This window comes from Pseudopipra pipra, chromosome W, assembly GCF_036250125.1.
Source record: "Pseudopipra pipra isolate bDixPip1 chromosome W, bDixPip1.hap1, whole genome shotgun sequence".
In the NCBI taxonomy this organism is placed as follows: domain Eukaryota; kingdom Metazoa; phylum Chordata; class Aves; order Passeriformes; family Pipridae; genus Pseudopipra; species Pseudopipra pipra.
In genome coordinates, this window is record NC_087580.1 from 12,263,831 (window position 1) to 12,287,703 (window position 23,873).

The following is a 23,873-nucleotide window of genomic DNA, read 5'->3' on the forward strand; positions in this document are numbered from 1 at the left end:
TTTTTTTTTATTTTCTATAGTTTTGATGTTTTCTTTTTTAAAAAAGTCATGTTTTCATTCCCTCCTTCTTCAGTAGCCCCCATCTTGTGTGTCCCAGAGAATTAGTCTACCTGGGGAGTCTCATATTGCATTTGAGTGACATAAATGAACCTGCAATAAGGTTTTGTCTGAGATTCCTTTCCTGAGCAGAGCAGGACTGATCAGGAAATGAGAACAGCTTTCTGGCTGCCCCAGCTTTGGGATGGGCCCTGTGCCTGGAGCTGGAAGAGCTCTGGAGGACCACAGGGGCCGGGGCTTTTGTGCTGGCCTGGGGTGATGGGATGGCAGGGAGGGGCTGCAGAGCTCTCAGGATCTCCTGCAGAGCAGAGCAGGGCACACCGGGAGCCTCCTTTCCCTTTTGCCAAGCACGTTCCCCCCCGGCTGGGGCTGAGTCCTCTCGGAGCTCCAGCTCTGCTGTACCCAGAGGGGCTGGGGCTGTGGTGCCACTGCCCAGAGCAGCCTGCCCTGGGCAAGGCTGTGGGGCCAGAGCCACCTGGGCTGTGCTGGGGAGAGGCCCTTGGGGGTGGAGAGAGCTCAGGGCAGGTGGGAGAGCTTGGAGGGAGCTGGGCTGGGCTGGAAAGGAGCTGGGAGAGAAAGCCCTGGGTGTGTCTGTGACACTGTGTGAGCGTGCAGGGGGAGGACTCAGCCCAGGGGGGTTGTGGTGCAGAGCCAGGGCCTGTGGAAGGGATGGAAAACATGCAAGTGCCAGCGAGAGGAGGCTGCTCTGTGCCCTTGGTGGCAGGAACAGAGCAGGAAGGTGGCCCAGGACAGTTGTCCCCCCCAGCCTCTCTCCCCAGCCATTCCCAGCAGTGGCTGCTCAGCCCAGGGTTAGGGGTGAGTTTTGCTGGGCCCCCCTCCATCCTCCTGCTGGGCTCAGGGCCTGTGCCAGGGCCATGGCCAGCCCTGCCCGGCCTCTCTGCTGGCCCAGAGCCCGGCAGAGCCTGGAGCAGGGCTGGCTGTGAGGCCCCACAGGGGACACGGCCTGTCCAGGAGCTTGGAGAGGGGCTGAACAGGAAGGCCCCGGGTGCCCAAGGCCAAGGACTGCCCTGGGCATCCCGACAGAGGGGCCCTTCCCCACCCTGAGTGCTCCTGTGCTGGGCTGGGCCTGCCCAGGGGGCTGTGGGACCAGCTGGGAGGCAGCGGGGCACAAAGGGGCCACGGAGCCACTGCCAGGGGGGGACAGCAAGGCAGGGACAGACAAGGGATTGCTGGGCATGGTCTGGGCTGGGCAGGGGGACTGTGGGGAAGGCAAAGCTCCCCTGCAGTTGGGGGCTGCAGGAAAAGTCCAGAGCCCAAAGAGCCTCAAGGGCTGTGTTGGACACCAAGGCTGCAGGAGGGAAAGGCAGGGCTGCTGTGCAATGGGGAGGGGGGTTGAATTCCAGCAGACACTGATGTGGTGCTCAGGGACTCCCTGGCTTCTCTGCCTGAGTCTTTCCTGGAAGGGTCTCTCAGGCCTCTGTGCTCGGGGAAGGGCTTCAGGGAGGAGGAGAACACGTCTGGGCAGGAACCTGCTGAAATCCCCAAGGGACAAATGGCAGTGTCTGCCCCTGCAGGGGACTCAGCCTGGCCATGGCACAGCTGGAGCTGCCTGGCTGGGAGCAGCCCTGTCAGAAGCTGTGGGTGGGCAGGGAGCTGGGCAGGAGGCAGCCGTGTGCCCTGGCACCAGGGGAGGCCAGGAGCACCCTGGGCTGTGGGACCAGCACATCAAGGACGGGCATCCTCCAGGTCACTGCGGCTGAGGAAAACTGAGGAAAGAGCTGGGATGTTTATAAATTGTATCGTGTTTAAATTTTGTTTGTGGGCAATGAAGAGAAACTTTCTGTGTCTCTAAGTCTCACCAGTTCCAGACCTCCCAAAGAACACAAACCTGAGGAGTTGTGGTTCCCACTCCAGTGGCACTTGGAGCTCCCTCCGTACCCAGAGCACAGAGCTCCCTTGTCCCACGGAGTCCTTGGAAATGGAGGGATTAAGGACACAGGACAGGCTGTGGGGAGCAGTTGCAGGGCATGGTCAGGGCTTTGGGGTGGTTGTGACCCCAGGGCAGGACCCGGCACTTGGCCTTGTTGAACCTCCTCCAAGTGGCCTGGGCCCATGGATCCAGCCTGTCCAGATCCCTGTGCAGAGCCTTCCTGCCCTCCAGCACATCAACACTCCCCCCAGCTTGGTGTCCCCTGGGAACTGCCTGAGGCTGCACTCGATGCCCTTGTGCAGATCATTGAGAAAGAGATTGAAGTGCCCTGAGCCCAGTGCTGAGCCCTGGGAACACCCCTGGATGGAACTCCATTGCCCACCACTCCTTGGGCCTGGCCATCCCCACAGATGTTTGCCCAGTGAAGAGATGCTGCAGAATGTGTTTGATACAGGTCCTGTAAGCCCAGAATATTGGGATGAGTGCAGATTTAGCTCTGCACAACACAGAAATTCTTTCACTGTCTCTTTTCCTCCCTCTGTGGACTGAGGGATCTTGTGACTTCAGTGTGTGACTCCCTATGTGCAAAGGGCAAATATGGACAGAATGCGGGGCAGGGAGTGTTGGGGGGACCTTGGGCTCTGTGCTTGACACAGAAGGGGTTTGCCATTGGTCTAAGACTATCTACTGTGCAAAGTGGACTTCATTGGAGGCAATGTGGACCTAATATACAGCAGGGGAAGGACTTCTGGGTTTTATTGAGCTGTGCCTTCCTCTGGTTTTGTTTGCTGGCAATAAATGAACATCCCTCTGTGTCTCAGGCAGCTCTTTCTCCAAGCCAAGCAGGTGGGAGTTGGTGCCAAGGAGCTGAAACCTGCAGGTCCAGCCTTGAGTGGAGGGAGCTCAGATTTGCCCAAGGCTGCTTTGAGTGCCAGGGGTTTGATGAGGGAATGGTGGGGTGGGGATAGGGATAAAGTCTGATGGATTGTCAGACATAAAAGGGTCCTGATTTTCTGATGTATTCAGACTGAATTAGGAGGTGCTTGGGATCAATATCGACTGGGGATTGCTGATATCAATGTTAAAACAGGAAAAAAGTAAACAGGACACAAAAAAACCATCTTTTTTAATGGTTTTATTAATATAAGATATTCACTTTGAATGCACTTCTGAGATCTATCTAATTAACCACAAAAGAATTGAAGACTTAGAAGTAAATTATTCCCAGGGGCTTGTCTGGTTAAGATGCCATCACTGAGAAGAGAGTGTGGAGGAATGAGCAGACAAGGAGACCATCCCTGGGGCTGGGGAAGCAGGAACTCAGAGTCACTGGTTCCAGGTGGCAAATGGACTGTGGGATGTTTCTGTGAGAGCCCCTAAAGGGTTTGCTAGTTTCAGGGGGAGTCCAGTTAAATTTCTTCCCCTGCACAGGCCCATCCCCAAGGGTCACACCATGAGCCTGAGAGGATCATGCAAACACTTCTTGAGCTCTGCCAGCCTTGGTGCTGTGCCCGCTGCCCTGGGGAGCCTGTTCAGTGCCCAACCACCCTCTGGGGGAAGAATCCTTTTCTAAGATCCAACCTAAACCTCCCCTGACACAACTCCAGGCCATTCCCTCAGACCTGTCCCTGGTCCACACAGAGCAGAGCTCAGGGCCTGCCCCTCCTCTGCCCCTGCCCAGGAAGTTGGACCTGCAGTGAGGTCTCCCCTCAGTCTCCTCTTCTCCAGCTGAACACACCAAGTGCCCTCAGTGTCCTCACACGCCTTCCCCCCAGGGCCCTTCCCCATCCTCGCTGCCCTCCTTTGGACACTCTCTAATGGCTCAATCTCTCCCTTCCATTGTGCCCCCCCAGACTGCCCCAGTGGTGCAGGTGAGGTCGCCCCAGGGCAGAGCAGAGCGGGACAATCCCCTCCCTGGCCCGGCCGGCCATGCTGGGCCTGATGCCACCAGGACAGGCTTGGCCCTCCTGGCTGCCAGGGCACTGCTGACTCAGGACCAACTGGCCACCCACCAGCACCCCCAGGGCCCTTTCCCAGCGCTGCTTTCCAGCCTCTCCTTCCCAGTCTGTCCGTCCATGCGGGGTTGCCCCATCCCAGGGCAGAATCCGGCACTTGCCCCTGTTGTTGGGGACGGGGTGGGGGCACAGCGGGGCCGCACATGCAGGAGCGGGGAGAGAGGGAGATCTCCCGGGGCAGTTTGTGGCCGCAGGGAGAGCTGGGGGAGTCCTTTTGGGTTTGGTCGGGGACCTGGTTTTTGGCCACCTCTTTCCCTTTTCCTGAGGGGAAGTTTTTCTCCTCACAGGACACCTTGCGGAGAACGACTGAGAGAGAGAGACCGACCCATCTCAGAGCGAGGCATTCTGCTTCCAAGACTGCCTATGGGGAAAAAGGGACTTCTTTGCTGGCTGTGAGCAGCTGTTGAACTGCCAGGACAGTCCTGCCTTCTCTCCCCCCTCCCTGGATTGCCACAGGTTTCTCCCAGCACACCTGGGGAATTGGGTCTTTGTGTTTGTTCTGAAAGTTTTTGATTGCACCATTTGTTGCTTATTTAGATTTTGTTAATAAAAAGTTGTTTCTTTTCCTTTTCCACACTTCCACCTGAAGTTTCTTAATTTCTAAGTTGTAATCTTGTTAGACAGTAAGCAAATTATTCTTTATATTATTGTTCAAATAGAGTACCATTGGCCTCTCCAGTTGCGTGTTTGAAAATGGATTCTGTTTTCAGAAGTGCAGGAAGTTCTTAGGTCACCAGGGAGTTTGCTGTAACTGCCTGTCTGTGCTGCCATGGACCCCTGAGGGAGCAGGAAAGCAGCTGAGTGCAGCAGTTCTGGAGCACGGGGTTACACTTAGAGCCAAAGCCTTAGAGCAGCGGCCACTTCCGCCGTCACCCCGCTCCCGTCTAGACACGTGAGGACACTTAGAACCAAAACCTCCAACTCGTGGCCGCTTCCACCGCCACCCCGCCCCGCCGAGACACACGGGGACACTCAGACCACAAGCCTTAAAGCAGCAGCCGCTTCCGCCGTCATCCCCCTCCTGTCTGGACACGCGAGGACACTTAGACCAAAAGCCTTAAAGCGGCAGCCGTTTCTGCCGTCATCCCTTCCCACCGAGACGCGAGAAAACTTAGAACCAAAGCCTTAAAGTGGCGGCCACTTCCGCCGTCACCCCGCTCCCGCTGAGACATGCGAGGACACTTAGAACAAAAACCTCCAACTGGTGGCCGCTTCCACTGCCACCCCGCCGAGACACACGGGGACACTTAGACCACAAGCCTCAAAGCAGCAGCCGCTTCCGCCGTCATCCCCCTCCCGCCTAGACACGTGAGGACACTAAGAACAAATGCTGCCCGGCACGCATTTGCTGGGGGGAAGCGGGAGACCTTGACAAAGAGAGACGTTCCTTTTGGACCCTCCCAGCATGAGGCTGCAACCCAAAGAGAAGAAGGTAGGAGGTGAGCAGGTAGGGAGGCACCGCAGAAGTGCCAGTGTTTGCTGACCACGAGAGGAGAAGGAAGAGGAGGGACAGCGAGGTGGCTGTGGCTGCAGCACAGGGGGAAGGCAGGAACACCCTGCACCTGCCCGATTCCAGGACAGAGGGAGCTCATCAGTTTTCTTTTCCCATCAGGCCACCATCATGGGAGGGCTTTAATGCATTGGCCGAGCTAGAAGAGAGACACAGGCACTGGGATGCCAGTGAGTGCCTTTGTCCAGGAGGCAGGCAGGAGGCAGAGGAGGAGGGGTAAGTTGCCAAAGCTGCACCCCAGGGCTCTGCAGGGCTTGAAGCAGAAGGACCCAGGAGAAGAGCTCAGCACCTCCATGAACTCGTTTGCTTCCCCAGGCCCTGGGAACTGCTCCTGTGCTCCTCCTGTGCTGCCGAGGGCACCCACAGACACTGCTCTGGCCTGGGGACAGCAGAACCAGATGGGAATGTGATGGCTGTGCAGTCCCAGGCACAGGTAAAAGGCAAAGCACCCTGGTGATCCTGGCAGCTGGTGCCCATGGGCCTGGCAATGGGTGTCCAGGGTTGGCTTGGCTGAGCTTGTCTGCTCCAGGAGGGCTGGGGGCACCTCTCTGACCTATCTTGTCCTGGGTCTGGAAAAATCTTGTCCCTCCTGCTTCCCCTTACAGCCTCCAGTTAAGACCCAGAGCATGTTGCGCTCATGAGGGAATCTTCTGACGACTCGACAGAATACGAGACCATCACCCCCAGTACGAGCAAACTCCATAGCAACCAACAGGCAACATCGGAGGAGACTCTGGAATCCCCCTCACAGGAGACGAGCAGCTCCAGCCCTGACAGTCAGGTAACATCGGGGTCATCCCACAGCAGCTTCCCAGAAACTGAGGACAGCAGCTGCTCCAGCAGTCGGGGGCCTGACCAACAGCAAAACCACTCCCGCCGGCAACGTCGGGCCCAAATTCCACACCTTTGGTCCACAAGTCCCCAGGACAGGACCCATGTGCCAGCACCAAGTCCTGGGAGGCGCAGGCCCAGGCAGAGACACTCAAGGACATCCCGCAGGCGAAACCGCTCCCGCCTGCAACGTCAGACCCCAAATCCATCAGGCCGGTCCAGAAGTCCCCATGACAGGAAGTGCACGCCAGCACCGAGTGCTGGGAGGCGAAACCCAAGGGAAACAGCAGCCAGGACTTGCCAAAGGCAACACCACTCCCGCCAGCAGCGTCGGACCCGCAACTCATGCAGAACATTCAGAAGTCGCCGTGACAGGAGCCGTGTGTCGTGGTTTGGACCTTGTTTTCCCCCAGAGGCCAAGAGAAGTGGTAGACCCCAAGGGGTGGAAACCCTTGGAAGTTTTGAAATTCTGCCCAATGGGCGCTCCTGCAGAAATGTAAACATATCACAACCAGACCGGAAGAGAAGAGTTGTAGTTTTTGGTGGTGGTAGGAGAGGTGGCCATGTTGTGAGCCACGAGGAAGGGGCTCTGTGCCCCTTGGGGCCTCTGGCCCCCTCCCAGCCCCTGGCTGGGGGGATGCAGGGACCTGGAACAGCATAAAGCTGGGCTAGGTGCCTGTAGTTATGCTGGGAGATGTTCTCTCCATGGGCGCAGAGCAGCAGCTGACACTGGCCGGAGAAGGTGGCAGAGAGCCAGGAGATAAGAACCTGAACTGAAGGAGCAGCAGAAACAACATGCAGCACCGGAGAAAAGACTCCTGGAAAGAGAGAGAGAGAGAACTAGCAGCTGAGAGACAGAGTTTGGGGTAAGAGACTGTACCAGATCCCCCAAAACTCCCTTGGAGACCCTCTTGGAGAAGAGGGACATGGACTCCTATTTTAGAGGAGCCTTGGAGTATGCAGCACGAGAGAGAGAGGAGCTGAGAAGCTCAGGGTGTCCCGGAGCTGGACCGGGATGGCCGGATGGAATGCGGGGGGGGAGTTGACCTTGGCTCCCCCCCCCCCCTCGCACTCCTGCCTGGTGGCAGCCTGAGAGACAGGGCACAAAGGCCCTGCAAGCAAGGAGCTGAGTCTCCTGAAGATACCAGACCGTCACGAAGACTCCCCTGTGTCTTCGTAATATGACGTGGTGATACGACCTTGTCTGGGGTTACGAAGTCCATGGAAGACCCCTCGGTTGTGAGGCGATGGGGCCAAGAGAGAGAGACTTGGATACCTCCCTTGTGGGTGCTGGCAGAAAGCCAGCCACAACTGCTGCATGCATGAGACAGAGCAGAAGAGCTTTGGTAAGACTGAATTGAAAGCTGCCTTCAATGTTCTAACTCAAGAGGAGTGAAGATCTACAAGGAAATCCCCTGAAGGCTCGGGCTCGGGGTTGAAATTTCCACAAAGTAAGAACAAAAATCCTGACTGCCACACTTAAATCTGCTGCCTCAGGAAAATGAAGGACACTAACCAGTGCCACAAAAAACTGAAATGAAGGAACTGTGGCCTGAGGAAGTGACAGAAAGACTTTTCTCTTTTCTTCTTGGACTTTTAATTTGGAGGGGAGAAGAGATCTGGTCCATTGTAAATACATATGTCATGGTAGAAATAGTTGTGATCATGTGTATAATGTGATATGGTATTTATTTGTACAGTCATTGTAATATATTCCCTTTCCCCCACTTTGAGTCTGGTGTGTTTTGTCTGGAAAAAACCCATCTCACATTAGGTTGAGATGTGGGAGGGGGGAATGGAGCTAGGGAATTGGATTTTGGGGCTATCTCAAACCATGACACCGTGTTAGAGCACCCAGTGCTGGGAGCTCCACTCACCGCTCAGACGGTGAGACAGGGACCCACCACTGACATGTCCCATGTCGGACAGAGAGGAGGAGGCCCCCAAAGGGATAGAGCCAGGTGAGAGCAAAGTGCCCCTCCCGCAGCCTGGCAGAGGGGCTGTCAGGGTGGGCAGCACAGGTGCCATGCCCGGGGCCATTGTCTCTCTCCCTCCAGCATGCGTGCTGTGCCAGCGATCAGAGGCTGACCCGGACATCTTGTGCGGAAAAACTCCTGATAAATGGGCTCTGTGTCCACAAGCTCTGCCTGGTGAGTTGCTCTGCAGGCTCCCTCCACTTTTTGACAGGCAGTCCCTGCCACTCTCTCCTCATCAGTGAGTGTCCTTTTCCTGCAGTTTTTTGTCAGCAACTCTCCTGACATCCCGGTTCAGCGACTAGAAGACTGGAATATTGGCGCAAGGGAGATCCCAGATATAGTCTCCCAGGCGGCTCAGCAGGTGAGAGCCTGACGAGCAGGGAGATTTGGGCCAGGCAAGGTATGCTGGAGCTCAGCCCAGACCCCAAGCAAGAAAGCCCAGCCCTTCCAACCAGTTCTGGGACAAGGAGGAGGCCCTGAGGCTGCTGCTGATGGGGCTGCTCTGCTCTTTCCAGAGCTGCTGCATCTGTGGCCAGAGCGGGGCCACCATCCCCTGCTGTGATGGCACAGTGGGAAGGCAGGGACACCCTGCACCTGCCCGATTCCAGGACAGAGGGAGCTCATCAGTTTTCTTTTCCCATCAGACCACCATCATGGGAGGGCTTTAATGCATTGGCCGAGCTAGAAGAGACACACAGGCACTGCCTCCTTTGTCCAGGAGGCAGGCAGGAGGCAGAAAAGGAGGGGTAAGTTGCCAAAGCTGCACCCCAGGGCTCTGCAGGGCTTGAAGCAGAAGGACCCAGGAGAAGAGCTCAGCACCTCCATGAACTCCTTTGCTTCCCCAGGCCCTGGGAACTGCTCCTGTGCTCCTCCTGTGCTGCCGAGGGCACCCACAGACACTGCTCTGGCCTGGAGACAGCAGAACCAGATGGGAATGTGATGGCTGTGCAGTCCCGGGCACAGGTAAAAGGCAAAGCACCCTGGTGATCCTGGCAGCTGGTGCCCCTGGGCCTGGCAATGGGTGTCCAGGGTGGGCTTGGCTGAGCTTGTCTGCTCCAGGAGGGCTGGGGGTACTGCTCTGGGAGGGACCCCACGGGAGCAGGGGAAGGACTCCAACTCCTCTCCCTGAGCAGCGGCAGAAACAACAACTGACCGTGACCCCCATTCCCATCCCCTCCCATCTCCCTGCTGGGGGGGAGGAGGGAGAACATGGAAGGAAAGTGGGGGAAGGTGTTTTTAAGACTGTTTTATTTCTCACTCTTTGGCTCTTATCCTGTTAGTAATAAATATAAGTACTATCCCCACTTGGAGTCTTGTTTTGCCCGTGAAGGTGATCAGTCACTGACCTCTCCCAGCTCTTATCTCTACTCAGGAATTCTTAGCTGTTTTTTTTCTCTGTCCTCTGTCCAGTTGCAGAAGGAGAGTGAGAGTGGCTTTATTGGGTACCTGGTGTCTGGCCAGGGTCAACCCACTACAAGAATATAAAAAGAAGTAATTTTTTTGGTCTTGTTCTGATGCAGTTAAGGAGCTGGAAAACCAAGACTGGTGCAGGGAGGTCCAAAGCATGGCTTTGGGTCTGGATGATGGAGACATCACATTTAGAGGGAGACAGACTCTGCCATTGCTTTCCTAGACTTTGTCCCACCTTAATGGTGTTTTTCCACCCACAGCAGCATTGCTGGGAGATGTTGCAGTGGCACATCCCTCCTTCTCTGCCAGGGCAGCATCTTGGCCCTTCCCAGCCCACCATGGATTTTCCATTCCTGTGGCAAGGACTTGTCCCCACCTGATATCCGAATGGGAAATGCAACTCCTGGGGGTGGCTTTCATGGTTCCACCACAGGCTGGCACAGATTCTGATCCAGCTTTGAGAAATTGTGTGGTCTACGTGTTCTGGATAAAGCTGTCCCACCTTTGCACGTTATGACCCAAGAGAGTTTCGGTGGCCAGTTCGTCTATCAAAAGCACTCAGTACTAAAATGTACCAAGTTGCACCTGTGGACAAATCTGCAGGAGCTCAATGCCCCGCGTACCCACACAGGCTTTTCTGTCTCGAATCCTGCTCATTGCGTGCCTGAGACTGGATTCATTTCAGCAGCTAAATGGTTCACTGGAGGACTAATTGGCTCTGAGAGCTCCAGTCCTTTGTGACAGATTATTAACCCTTCCCCCTTCATTATAAAAACATGAACTGTAGAGAAACCAAATACCACAGGGCCCCTGTGCCGAGCCCGTCAGTGCTCCCGGCTCGGTGTTCAGCACAGAAAGTCCCTTTTATAGTTGGGAAGCGGAGGGAGAAAATTCTGGAAGCGCGAGAAGGCGGCGATAGCTGGGATGAACTGGGAGCCCTTAGGAAAGGACTGGGAGGTACTGGGATAAACTGGGAGCCCCGAGGAAGGAACCGGGGCTCTCCGCCATTTGCGTAGCGCTGAGGGCAGGGCGCTTACGCCATTTGCGTAGCTTAACGCAGTTTACGTAGCGCCCCTCTCTTGCCGTTACCGGCGCCCCCTTAGGCCGTTTGCGTAGGGCTGTGGGCAACGGCAGCGCCCTTTACGCCGTTTGCGTAGCGCTGAGGGCAGCGGCGTTAGGAGGGGACTGGGATGGACTGGGAGGGACTGGGACATAATGGGAGCCCTTTGGAGAGGACTGGGATGAAGTGGGAAAGGTCCGCGAGCCCTTAGGAAGCCACCATGGCCCTCCCGCCACTTGCGTAGTGCTGAGGGCAGGGCCCTTGTGCCACTTGCGTAGCTTTACGCAACTGACGTAACTCCCCCATTGCCATTACCGGCGCCCTCCTTACGCTGTTTGCGTAGCGCCGCAGGATTGCTGGCCCCCTTACGCAATTTGCGTAGCGCCGCTCCATTGCCAGAGGTGTCCAAAAGCTCCTCCAAAAGTCAGTTTCTGGCTTTGCAGAGGGCTCTCGGGAGTCACCGAGGGGCTGAATGTAAAGAGAAAAATGAAAGCTTTAGGGGAAAAAAAAAGATAACAATTGCATGTCTGTGTTCCCGAGGAGCCGTGGGTATTTTTAGGCAGCTGCCTGCAGAGGCCATCGCCGTTTCGTGAGGCGGCATTAATGCAGCGGGAGGAGACTTGTTCTGCTGTTCACAGAAATTCGGATTTTAAGGTTTTTCTCCTTGGTTTGAAGCTTCTTCATTCTTCATTCGCTCTCTTTCAGAGCAAAGGTTTTAATTTTTAAACTTAAGAGGAAAAAATTAATAACAACAAGTGAGGAAAACTAGGGGGAAAAGTTCTTCTGAAAGGATTACAATGTGCAAGCAGAATCAGTTCTCTCTCCAGGAGAGAAAAAAATATTAGAGGTGTAAATTGGCTCCAAAAATGCCCCCAAGGGCATAGAGAGGATAATCAGGATGACAGCGTGGCTGAGCAAGTGTGTTCTGCTCTATACCATTAATTTTGTGATGTTTAATACTTCAGCAGGTCCAGGACTTCCAGGACTGTCCTGGTGGCTGTGATCACAAAGGATTCATTAGAGCCACTTGAACAAGAAAAGCCTTTCTAAACAAGGGCATTTCTGAGGCTCTTGCTGGTTTTTTTGCCTTCCAGCTGACCATCTTTGACTTCAGGGAGGTTGGTCTCAGGCTCAGGAAGAAGCCGGACAGCCCTCAGGAGACAAAGCTGCCCAAGACTGTCCGGCCCCCAGGCACGAGTGAGAACTCCAGTTCCAAGGTAGCCTTTTCCTGCCCTTTTCCTTGCTGTTTGATGTGACACTTGAAGAGGCTGCGTGCCTTGCCTCCAGCTCATTGAAACCCCTCAGTGTCCGGGTCCTGTTGTCGTTGCAAACTGCTGGTGGTGGTGGAGTTCCTTCTGCTGGGGCAAAGGCAAAACGTGTTCTCCTAGTGAGATGCTGGAGTCCTGACCTGTGCTAAGCCAACACAAATAATTTCTGCTGAAGCTGGTGGGGTTTGCTGGAGTTTAGCTACCATGGCGAAGGCACAATAGCGGGGGAAGGCTGGGGCAGGACACAAGGGCACGAGCTTGCCATTTTCCATTGTCCCACTGAAAGAGCCACCTCTTGCTTTGGTGTTGTCACTGGCAAATGCTGGGGGTCATAGGATTCCCTGCACAGTGGCAGTGCTGGCCTTTGAAGGCTGAGGGCCTGAGGGAATTACTCCCAGTCTAACACAACTCCAGCACTGCTGAGAAAAGAGCTGAACCTTATCCTCATGCAGCACTCACCTTATTTGTCCTATTCCTATCTACTGTGGTACTTTCTTTTTGCCCTTAACCTTCTCTGTGCTGTTCTCTTCTTACTGGTGTCTAAGCTCTAGAGTCTGGAGTTGTGTGGGCCTCAGTCTCCCTGCCTCAGAGTAAAGGTCACCCAAAAATTGTTTCCTATGGAGTCTGATGTAAATTCTTGAGTTTCACTTACTGCTTGAGTGCTCAGTGAGTGCCCAGAGCTCTGGGACCCCATTAGCACAGGGCTGTGCTGGAGGTAAGCGCTGCCTGGCATTTTGGAGAAGGAAAGCTGGAGAAACTCCTGCCAAAAGAGCTGCTCAGCTTGAGCCTGCTTGGTGTGGTCCAGCAGATTTTGATCAGCTCAGAGCAGAGGTGGGTGAGCTACTGTTCCCCCAGTGGCAGCTGGGCAGACCTAGTCACCAAGAGCCTGTCCTTCACCAGGGATCAAGAGAGGAGAGTCGTTCACGAACCTTCCTCCCAGCAGCTGAACCTCTCCCTGCTCTCTCTCGCCTCTCCAGTTCTCATCCCCTGACCGGAACAAGACCTTGCTTGAGCCTGTCCCATCCGAGCTGGTGTTTCAGAACTATGTCCTTGGTAAGGTCTGTGAAACGGCCCTGCTTCTGAGGAATAGAGACAAGGTAAGTGCTGGGATGTGGAGCTTTAACACTGTGCTAGAAGAAGAGGAGAGTGGTGTAACCCCCATGGTTTACAGCAGAGTATCAGCTGTGGCCCATCCAGATTCACCACCTTGGATTTGCAAGATGGTGGGAATTTTCCCGTGCTGAGGATTCTCCCCTGATTTTGGCCGTGCCTTGGTGGTATCTGACATCCAGAGCAATGGGCTCTTGAGGGTTTCCACCTTCACTTGAACCAAGTGTGATTGTTTTGCAATTGCCCACGAAAGCTGAGAAGGAAGAAGTTGAAAAATGTCAGCAATTGTGTTGCCCTGTAAAGAGGAAAACTGAGACCTTTTGAATTTCAGTCAAGGAAACAGTTTCTCAAATGACTCTTGTGCCAAGAGCAAGCTGGTGGGAATAGACAGCAGGGAGTCCAAATCACCTGGTTTAGAGGTTGTGAGATGGGATTTGGTGCTCAGGGGTTGATACCCTGTGCTAGCAAATGCCTGTTTGCTGTCCCTGTGCCTGTGTTCTCCTGAGGGCAGAAACTGGCAGCAGGGTGGCTGCAGGAATGCCCAGCAGTCTGGCTTGCCTGCACTGGCAGCTGCCTGGCCACAATCACCAGGCAGCAAGAGCTCCTGGAGAGCTGAGACTGGCTTTTAATAATGAAACCACACTGTCAGTCGGTGCTGCTCATGTTTCTCCAGGCAAAAAATAACCTTTCAAGCCCAGAGTTGACAGGCCCAGCCTGCAGGGCCGTCTGGCTTTCCCTCACTCTGGCAAGCTGACTGCTCCCATCTTCTGCACCAGCCTTTCCTGGCAGTGTCTTGTGCTTCTCCCTTGCTTCTTTACAGCCCATTTCAATTCTCTTTGCCATCTTGTTGTGTCGGGGCTTGTCTCTTTGTCTTGCTGTGTTCCTCCTTTTCTCTTCAGTTTCCCAGGAAGGCCAAGGGTCTGGTCTCCTCTGCTGGTGTGCCCATAGGACTGTCTCCCCACAGCTGGACTTCCCCACTCCACCTCAGTCTGTTAGAAGGGAATTTCTTCCTTCCCCCAGGACAATGTGCTGGTTTGCCTTCAGGTAGCACATTCTCCCTCTGGAACAGGGCTGCGTGGCTGTGTGCAGGCAGAAGCAGGCAGATTCTCTGGGCTTGTTGAAATGAGGATGACTTGGTTCAGGTGTTCTATCTCCATACTGCTGGTGCCTGACCTTCCTTCCCAGCAGGCACTGCCCTACTGCCTCTGGCCGAGCTGCTTTGCCCAGGCAGAGGGATCCAAGTTCACCCTTGTGTAGCCTGTGCTTGTACCTCCAGAGCTAAAAGTCTTTTGGGAAAATGGTCAAGGAAGGCTGTCACCAGGGCACACCCAGGCCTCCTCCTGTTTCCATTAGTGGCAAAATCACCATTTTGTGTCTTTCCTGCAGGTTACTCAGCTGGTGAAGGTCACCATGGACAGCTCACCTTATTTCAAGTTGGTCGGCCCCAATGGTGTGTGCCATCAGATCCCACCGGGCTCATTTTGCACTATAAACATCCTTTTCACCCCTGAGGGGAGCAAGGTGAGTTTGGAGGAACGTTCTCTCTAAAGCCAGGGCCTTTGTTGCACACTGGTTATAGCCCAGCCCGTGCTGTGAGGTCGGCTCTGGGCTGGGGGCAGGCAGCCTGGAGCTGGTCACACCTTGGCACGGCGTGGTGCTGCCAGGCCCTGCAGCTGGGCCTAGAGGGCTGTGCTTTCCCTCCATGCCTGTTCTTGAACGTTCACGGGGGAAGAGGCAGATGGAACAGCAGGGAAATGACAGGGAGGGGTGTTGATGTTTAGCCACCTCTGGGTTCAGTGGAAGGGATTTAAATATGGAAAATACCAGAGGAACAAAAAGATGATCCACAGAGCTTTATTCTTTCCCATTGGAATGGAGCAAAAATGATGCTTTTTCACATGCTCTGTTCTCCAGCCTTTATTAGTATGAATTAATGGTCGTTTTTGGGGTGGGAGAGGTCAATTCATGCCCACAAAGGGTCATAGAAAACAGCACTATTTCTTCTGCCATGAGGATGGCACTCAATGTCCTCAATGCTGTGCCAGTTACTTTTCCTGCAGGATCATTTCCACCAGCTTGTCTGCAGCAGTGAAAGGGAAAAGGTCTCTGTGCCAATCCAAGCCATTGGTGCCCGCCCAGTCTTGGACTTCCCTGACCAGCTGGACTTCTCGTCGTGTCCAGTCAACCACAGCACCCAGAAGACTCTGCTGGTTCACAACACCGGGAACCTGGAAGCCTGTTACAGCCTCAGCACTGAGAGGTAAAGCAGCTCATCTGTCTTAGTGCAAAACACCTTTGGGTGATGGCAGAGTTGGGAAAGAGTATCCCAAAGGAACCAGAGCATCCGAGCTGCTGCACTGCAGCCACAGCTGGAAAGGGGCAGGACGTGTGGGGTCTGCTGTTGCTTCTAGTGTTTTAAGCAGGATGCAAGCCCTGAGCTTTGTCTCTCCCAGATTTCCTGGGGACTGCTGGAACACGTTAGTGGTTGGTCTGCACCCTCCTGAGCACCACCACCTTCTGAAATGGCTGCCTCCCACTGTCAGCCAATAAACCCACTGGGCAGAAGCACCTCTCACCTGAGCTATCCTGAAGCACTAAAGCTCTGATTTTTGTGTCTGTCAGGCAAGAGCTGTTTACCTGGTGACAAAGCCAAATTGCTCCTGTTAAATCCAAGCTGCACCAACACATTTGCCTAATGATTTCCCTTGTTTCTCTGGTGGGCCAAGCAAATAGTTACCAGCCTGGATGACACTCCAGAATCCCAGACTGCATCGCTGGGGAATACACAGAAACCTCCTGTTCAGCTCCCTTGATGTGCTGCTTTAATGGCACTTCATTTAGCTGGGATTGGATCCTTCAGGCTGTAAACAGGACCCTCCTTTTGGGTATTGTGTCCAGGTCACTGTATTGCTCCAATCTGCAGTTGCACTCCTTCAGAGTTTTCATTGCTCCTTTTCTTCCAGTAGCTTTCATTGAAATGTGATAAAAGGTGCCCTTTCTTAGGCTAAACCAGGATGTTTACAAGGGGAAAAACAACCCCAAACAACCACACTGCAAATTAAACTCATTATTCTCTGGTCTTCAAGGAAGACTTTATTCTCCTTCTTGATTCCTAGGCTGTAATCTCACAGGACAGGTGAGATGCCATTTGCATCTCTTGAATGAGGTTTATAAGGGACTGGAAAAGAGATTCCTGAGGCAGTCAGTGTCAAGTTGTGCATGCAAATAGCTCTTAACCCTCTCTGTGCTCTTCCCAAACCATTCTCTGCTGGGACTGCTGGCAGTCGGACCCTTGAGCCTCCACGCAGAGTATGGGGGAGATGAGTTCATTTCATCCAACAGGATTTTCTGAGGGCTGCATCTCCTCCGAAGAGAGTCAGTAGCTGTTTCTGATGCTGTGTGTTCTGTCTGTCTTCTGCTGACTGTGGTTGCTTTGCTCCTCCCTTGCACAAGTCAGCTGAAGTGAACTAGACTGCAAATATCGTCCCCAAACCTCCCCCAAGAGTCCTGATCTCTCCCTTGGTCTTGCAGCCCTTTCACTGTCAGCCCAGCCACGGGAACCCTCGATGTTGGTGAAGCCAAGCAAGTGACAGTGGAATATCACCCGCTGCAGACCGGGCACCATTCCACATCCCTGGCAGTGCACTGTGACAGAGGTGAGTGCTGGGCACTGCAGGTGCACTCACCCTGCGTCCTTCCGAATAGCAGAGCCCTTTCTAAGCAGAATAACGTTAGACTTGCTCTGCAAACTACTTGTAGAACTGTTCCTTTCAAAGCCTCCGTGTGTTTCAGTGCTCAGAAGTGAGCAGAGAAGGGGCCAAGGCTGAGTCTGCCCCTGTCCTGGATGTGCTGTGTTGCTGTGTGCTGGTCCATCCCTGGGGGGACCCTGGTGCCAGCATGGTGTCCTCCATCCTGCACCCCCACCCCAGTCCTCTACCAGCACTCCCCACTGTCCCAGCCACCTGAATTCCCCTCCAGCAGCACCGCCCCGTCCCAGCTTCACCGCAACGAAAAGTGCAGACTAGTTAGTGTTTAGGGGTTTGATAAAGAGGATAAAGCCCTCAAACAGGGACGAGATTTTTGGAATCCTGTTTTGCTGGGAGTTGCTGAGTGGAGGAAGGAGGAACCTTGATTCTCCACTGCAGTGTGGATGTGCAGGGCTGAAGTTGTGTTCCTGGACAGTGCTGTCTGTGACGTGGGAGCTTTCCATCCAACTCTCTCCAATGTCATGTGTCTTTTGCTCACCTCTGTCCCCTAAGCTGCTTCTCTGTTGTCTTGCCACAGACCCCTTTTCTATGTTGTCCTTTACACATACATGTCATTTCTGTCTAAAAACATTTTCAGGCCCTCAGGTTCCTGTTGGATGACAAACCGTGACAAATTGTCCCTTATTCCCATTTCCCAGGCCATTCATGCTCTCCAAACCTCTCCCATCTGTCTCCCATTTGATTTCTAGGTCGAAGAACCCCATTCAGTCTTCGTGTAAAAGCTGCTCTGTACATTTAGTCTGTCTCTCTGCCCTTCTTTCTTTCATTTCAAATGTTTCAGCTTGGTGTTTGAGATCAGAATGATATCAAATATTTCTAGACTGATGTGGCCGTGGGTTTGGACAGGGAGGGGATGATGGCTTTCATGGTGTTGATTTTCTAGTGCTTTGTCATATTGAATGTTGTAGAGCATTGTGTCTTGTTTCCTCACCTTTGTTCCCTTCTGCCGTGGGCTTCACTTCCCTTGCTCCCCTGGACCTCCCTTTCTTCACACCTGCCCCCAGGAATCTTTGCTTGTCAGCAACAAGGGATTGGGAGAGGCAGGAGCCCCGTGGGGTGCCTTCAGGAGCCCCTGGGCTGTGACTGAGTGGGGCTCCTTAGAGTCACCCGAATGAATTTGATGCAGAATTGCCTGGGATCTGAGTGGGTCACCTGAGCACACCTGACAAATCTCACTGTAAATACTGTCACCTGGGGACAAATCTCTACAAACCCACCCAGAAATCAGGTGCTTAAGGTGGTGTCCAGGACATCCTCACACTGTACCCAGGGAGCTGTTGGGATTTGATAAATGTACTGATCCATGGAATTACTTATCCAGCTAAAAGCTGGACACTTTCTTCTGTTACCTGTGGTTTGCTCTGCTCCTTGTAATTCCATTAGCGAGTGAGCTGAGCAAAGACTCCTCTTTGCTTTGTTCCAGGTGAAGATACCCACACCAGACTTCTTGGAAAAGCTAAGGACTTCAACATCGGGCTGGACAAGTACTCTTTGGAACTTGTCAAGCCACAGAACCATCCACAACATGTCAAGCCATCCACAGCAGAAGTAACATCACAGCCCGATTCCAGTGCGAGGCTTTTGCTACTGAGGCAGAGGAGTATCCACAGAAGATCAGGTTGGTCTGAAAGATGCAGTGACATGCACTGCCCAAGGGTAAAACTAACCTATGGCCTCAGGGGGTGCTTGTGCTTTTGAGTGCTTTAGGGTGTTAGGAACAAGTAGGTGTTCCTGCAGAGTTTGCAGGGCAGTCACAGCTCGCAGTAAGAAGCGACAAAGTTGTTCAGGTCTCAGCTCTGGAGAGGAGCAGTTTGCCCAGAGACAGGGGGACCAACCAGCAGCATGGGAGGATCATGTGGCCCTGTCCTCCCTTTTGAAGTGCTGTGGCCTCCACCTTGAACAATGTCAGCGACCTCCAGAGCCACCGAATCAGCACATAATGGGGGACACACAGTAGGCCTGCTGGGAAGCCTGTAACTCCAGAGTATCCCAGCAAATGGAGAAATGGGGAGGGACCTGTGCTCCGGGCAAAGGGGATAAAAGAAGCTGCAACCTCCACTGAGTTGAGAGACCTCCCTGAGGTCTGTTCAGTGAACTCTCTCTTTTATTAGAGTAAAGGTTTATTTTTTCAGTTAGCTCCTCTGTCTCCTGGCCATTTATGTGAGTTACTTCTGTACAGTCTCTCATCAGCATGGGAGGTGAGAGTGGCAGTGGTTTTGCCATTCCACATACTCAGGTCTTGGTTCAGTGGTTGTCAGGGGTCCACTCTGGGGGTCCACCGAGGCGAGTGCCCCCTAAATCAGTCGTCCTATTTGTGACCCCGCTTCTTGCACTCGGGCAGGTATTCCCTTGTTATATAACACAAGGCAGTGGAAGGTGGGGGTGCAGAGTATCAGGGCCTTCTGGCACGTCATGGGGAAATTACTGTCTGTTGATGGAGGTTGAGCAGAGGGTTGCCATCTCAGTGGCTGGATGCCCTCCTCATGCCCAGCGCTGCAGGTCAGCCCTGGAGAAACATTTCCGAATGCGCTGCACAAGGAGCCAGCCATAGCCAGTATTTTTGGGGCAGGGAGCCAGCCATAGCCAGTATTTTTGGGGCAAGGAGCCAGCCATAGCCAATATTTTTGGGGCAAGGGAGCCAGCCGTAGCCAGTATTTTTGGGGCAGGGAGCCAGCCATAGCCAGTATTTTTGGGGCAGGGAGCCAGCCATAGCCAGTATTTTTGGTGCAGGGAGCCAGCCATAGCCAGTAGTTTTGGTGCAGGGAGCCAGCCATAGCCAGTATTTTTGGGGCAGGGAGCCAGCCATAGCCAGTATTTTTGGGGCAGGGAGCCAGCCATAGCCAGTATTTTTGGTGCAGAGAGCCAGCCATAGCCAGTAGTTTTGGTGCCGGTGACAGTGTTTGTCCAAGGCTCTGTCTGTGTGCAGCTGGTAATATCCATGACTGTACTTCCTTTACAACTGTGTTTGAATTTGGCTGGGTGAGGGTGCTGTCCTGTTTATACTCCACTGCCTCAATTTGCTCCCTATGGAACCTTCTACTTGTCCCCCCAGTTGCCACCTGCAGGTTCTTCACGGCCAGGGGACTGGAGTCTGAGGGGGGAACAGTGATCTGCCAGCTGGGAAAAGCAGCTGTTCCTTTCTCATCTCTTGGTTGTGATCTTAAAACACTGGAATGATTTCTGCTGCAGCTACCAAGTAATGGAGAGATTAACTGTGCCAAAGGTCTGCAGAGAAGGCCAGAAGGAGGAAAACAAGAAGGTGGTTCAAGGCTAGATGTCCCCCTCTCAGGGCCTCTGTTTTCATGCCTACAAAACCTTTAATGTCACTGAAGAGGTCCCATGCCTGAATTCATCAGTTGGCTTTGAAAGTGCTCTGGGATGCTCTGGTGGAAGGCAGTGTAGAGAACAGGGCACACAGGGTTAGCTTATCCCTGCAGGTCCAGAAGGGAAGAAGCCAAGAGTGATGCTGGTAAGCTGCAGCTGAGAGCCAGCTTCTTCTCCCCTTGCCAGGGAAGCCCTGCAGGCAGTGGGGGGACTCCTTGATCTTTATCTGCCTCCCCCAAGCAGCTCTGTGGTAGGAAGAGTCAGTTGAGGTCACTGGTGGGTTCTCCCTCAGTTTTGGCAGTGGCTCTGAGCCAGGAGGTTCTCTTGAGGGCTGCTGGCTTTTAAAACCTCTCCTGAGCTTGTAAGTGTGGAGTAAAAGCACCTGCCCTGCGAGCGACCAACCAGTGATCCTCTGAGCCCTTTGGGAGCCCGTGGCTCAGGCTCAGCCCCTTGCTGGGGAGCTGCTGCTGCTCCTCCCCGAGTTATTTGCTGCTTCTGCACTTACACTCAGCTCTGCAAATCAGCGGCTTATTAAATGACGTGCTGCCTTTGTTTCTCCCTGTGGCTGCAGGCTGTGTCACAATCTGTCTCGGCCACCCCAGGAGATAGCAAAGGCTCTTGTGATGAAGCGCTATGAGGAGCTGGACCTTTACGACCGCGAGTTGGAGAAGGAGACAGCAAAGATTGAAGCAGACTCCATGCTCTTCTCAGATGACGTTTTCACCATTGAGCCCTTGGTAAGTGATAGCTGAGAACCTCCTCCTCCTCCCCCTCCCTGAATGAGGTCGCTCGGCAGATCCCCACCTCAGCTGTCTCGATGTGCCCCGAGAGAAGACATGGGGTTTCTGACCAGGCTGGAGAGCTTGTTGCAAAAAGCATTGCTACCCTGTGGGCTCCTGGCAGGCAGCAGGAACCTGCCTAAAGCTGAGCTCTGCTGCAAGGGCTCGACGTCAAGGGAGCTTGGTGCGTGTCCTTGCAGTGTCCAGAGGGGTCGGTTACTGTAGGAAGGGGCACAGCTTACACGTGATGTGTGGGGCTTCCCAGAGGGCATTGGAGAACTGTCAGTTCACAGACTGACCTGAAGCGAAAAGGAGGCCAAATTCAGCCCAAGGTCATGGAAATGCCAAGCCCTCCCTGGAACCAGGACTTACAGCATGTCTGAGTCTCCCTTCCAGTGTCATCTGGGAGCCTGGACACAAGACTTGGAAATGGACTTTTTGAGTTCTTTTGCACACAGGGACAGAAAATCTTTTTATGTTTCTGCAAGCAAACCCCCATGTCCTTCCATCAACCAGAGCCCTGAGTATGAGTATTGACACAGCGTGAGATGAGGAATCCCTGCTGCCTGCGCAGTGCAAAATCCCTCCTCGTCTTGGAGTAAACCCTACAAGAATCCCAGCCTCTGCTTTCTTTTAAAAAAAGTGAAACTAAGTTTTTTCTTTCCAAGGAAGGGCATCATGTTCTCTTCTTGGTGACTCCTATAGCCCATCTAAGGCCAAGAGCCACCAGTGTCAGCACAACAGCAGTTTCACACCACTGTAGCTGACAGCAGCACGATGTGACCAAGCGCTTGTGTCAGAGTAGGAATATTGTAGCGTGGGAGCTGATCAGCTGAGCATTAAGAGCATCCTGCGGTTGTGTTGAGCTGGTTTGGGAGTGTTCACTCCTTGCTCTAAGTAAAGGCTTACAGATTGAAAAGAAGAAATGTGATACTGGAAGGTAAATGGTTTGCTGTCTCTTTCTGCTTTAGGAGGGAGAGGTTGGGCCACATTGTTCAGCTGAAATCAAGGTGTTCTTTAAACCCCGAGAAGCCCAAGTCTACAGAAAAGTGGCCTACTCTTCCATCTCAGGTACGGCTCCTTCTCCTCTTTCTCTTACCCACACACAGTGAGGGGGAGGTGCAAATACTCTTCCAGCCCACTGAGCTCCTGTGGAAGTGCTGGGAAGGGTCCAAGGTCATCAGGGCAGTGCTGGCTCATGTCCACTGTCCCTGCAGCTTCCTGGTGGTCTCCCATGCAAGGCCAGGGCTCAGGACACTGATCCCAGAACAGTCCAAGCAGTGCATGGATAAGCTTTCATGCCACGGGTTTGCCAGTATTTCCTCAAAGGCCAAAGAGCTACACAGCAGAACAGCTTTAGGGAACAGGCACTAAGCCCCTCTAGAGCACTGACCTCCAGGATGGCTCCTCATGGATCCATCATCAGGCAGTAGGAGCTGAGGTAGAAATGTGCTCCCTGAGCCCGGATCACCTCCCACTGCCCAGACAACAGCAGACCAGAGGTGGCTGAGCCCTGCTGAGCCCAGGCTGTCTGCAGAAGGACCACCCCTGGCCAGCACCTGCTTCTCTCCCTGTGTGGGAATTGTCACCTTCTGGCTCTCAGGCTGAAGTGTGTCCAGGTGGTGGCCACTGGGCTTGCTGTGCTCAGCTTCCAGGAGTGCTGTCAAGTCCTCTTCTGGGAGCAGTTATCATTACCCCCCACCCCGAGGTGGTGGCTTTGCTGTGCCCGCACAGGGGAGGGAACACTCACAGAGCACAGTGTGGTTCAGGTTCCCCTGTCCTTCCTCTCTGTCTCTGCATGGTGCTGCTTAGTGTTTTTCACCTTAAAGTGGGAGATGGCTGCCAGGTTTCCATCCAGGGAATACTCTGGGTTTGCCCATCTACGAGAAAGAGGTGGGAGGCCCATGGTCCTCCAGCAGCCAGGCTCCTGTTCTGGAGGGTGCTGCAATCCCCTAACCCAGCCACCCTGTTGCTTTCCTTCCTGCTCCAAGCTGATAGATACAAATGTCATGAAACAGCTTTTTATTTAGACAGTAATTGTGCAGGGATAACTCAACAAATGCCATCTACAGTAATTACTCAGGGCTCATGCTAACAAACTCTCTTCTTGCCCACCAACTGCTGTCGTTAGAGCTGTGGAAGGAAAGCATGGATTTAAAAAGTTGCTCCCAAGGCATTCCTTGTGATGTGTGAAACTGTGCATCTCTGTTTGTTGACATGGTCAGATGAGAATCGTGTTCCAAGCCAGTCACCGAACACGGGGACATTCTGTCAACAAGATGCTGAGTGTCAGAAAGCAGCAGAAGCTGAAGGCTTTGGCAACAAAGCCCTGTGCTGTTGGGCCACCGCCCCCCAATTTAGTTGGAAGCCAGGCAGCAATGTCCAACTCTTTGCAAGCTTTGTCCCTTCACTGAATGGGTTTCAAAGCTCCTCCAAGTGTGTAAGAAGGAAATCACAGAATCATAGAATGATAAGGGGTTGGAATGGCCCTTAAAGATCACCTAATCCCCAACCCCCCTGCCATGGGCAGGGACACCTTCCACTAGCCCAGGTTGCTCAGAGCCCCGTCCAACCTGACCTTGAACACTGCCAGGGACAGGGCAGCCACAACCTCCCTGGGCAACCTGTGCTAGGTTCTCACCACCCTCCCAGGGAAGAATTTCTTTTGTATATCTAACCTATCACTGCAGAAATCATGTTTTAAACTTGGCATCGCTTTTTCAGGGTGCAAACTGGTGGCTAAACGGGAAACAAGCCCGAGGGGTGGGTTAGAAATTGGAAGGAGCTGGTCTCACCCATCTCAGAGTCAGGGACTAGCACTGAGGCAGCCTGGAAAAAACAGGATAAGAGAGTAAGAATTACTCTACTGAAATGG

At 53.6% G+C, this 23,873-nt stretch overlaps 1 protein-coding gene and 1 long non-coding RNA gene across 2 annotated transcripts; both read left to right on the forward strand.

The window, feature by feature from the left end:
* The first annotated feature begins 13,178 nt into the window (after positions 1-13,178).
* Positions 13,179-17,164, forward strand: LOC135404847 (hydrocephalus-inducing protein homolog). Its single transcript, XM_064639580.1, has 5 exons — positions 13,179-13,241; positions 14,515-14,649; positions 15,174-15,388; positions 16,660-16,784; positions 17,058-17,164. The coding sequence occupies exons 1-5, from the start codon at positions 13,179-13,181 to the stop codon at positions 17,162-17,164; spliced, it is 645 nt and encodes a 214-aa protein (XP_064495650.1).
* Positions 17,165-18,470: 1,306 nt separating this feature from the next.
* On the forward strand, positions 18,471-22,053 carry LOC135406161 (uncharacterized). Its single transcript, XR_010426180.1, has 3 exons — positions 18,471-18,513; positions 20,791-20,956; positions 21,970-22,053. It is a non-coding gene; the product is annotated as an uncharacterized LOC135406161 (long non-coding RNA).
* Positions 22,054-23,873: the final 1,820 nt, after the last annotated feature.

Coding starts and splice junctions, on each gene's coding strand:
- LOC135404847 (XM_064639580.1), top strand. CDS start 13,179: ATGGTTTACAGCAGAGTATCAGCTGTGGCCCATCCAGATTCACCACCT. Junction 13,242..14,514: donor CACCTTGGATTTGCAAGATG/GTGGGAATTTTC, acceptor TCTTTCCTGCAG/GTTACTCAGCTGGTGAAGGT. Junction 14,650..15,173: donor TCACCCCTGAGGGGAGCAAG/GTGAGTTTGGAG, acceptor ATGCTGTGCCAG/TTACTTTTCCTGCAGGATCA.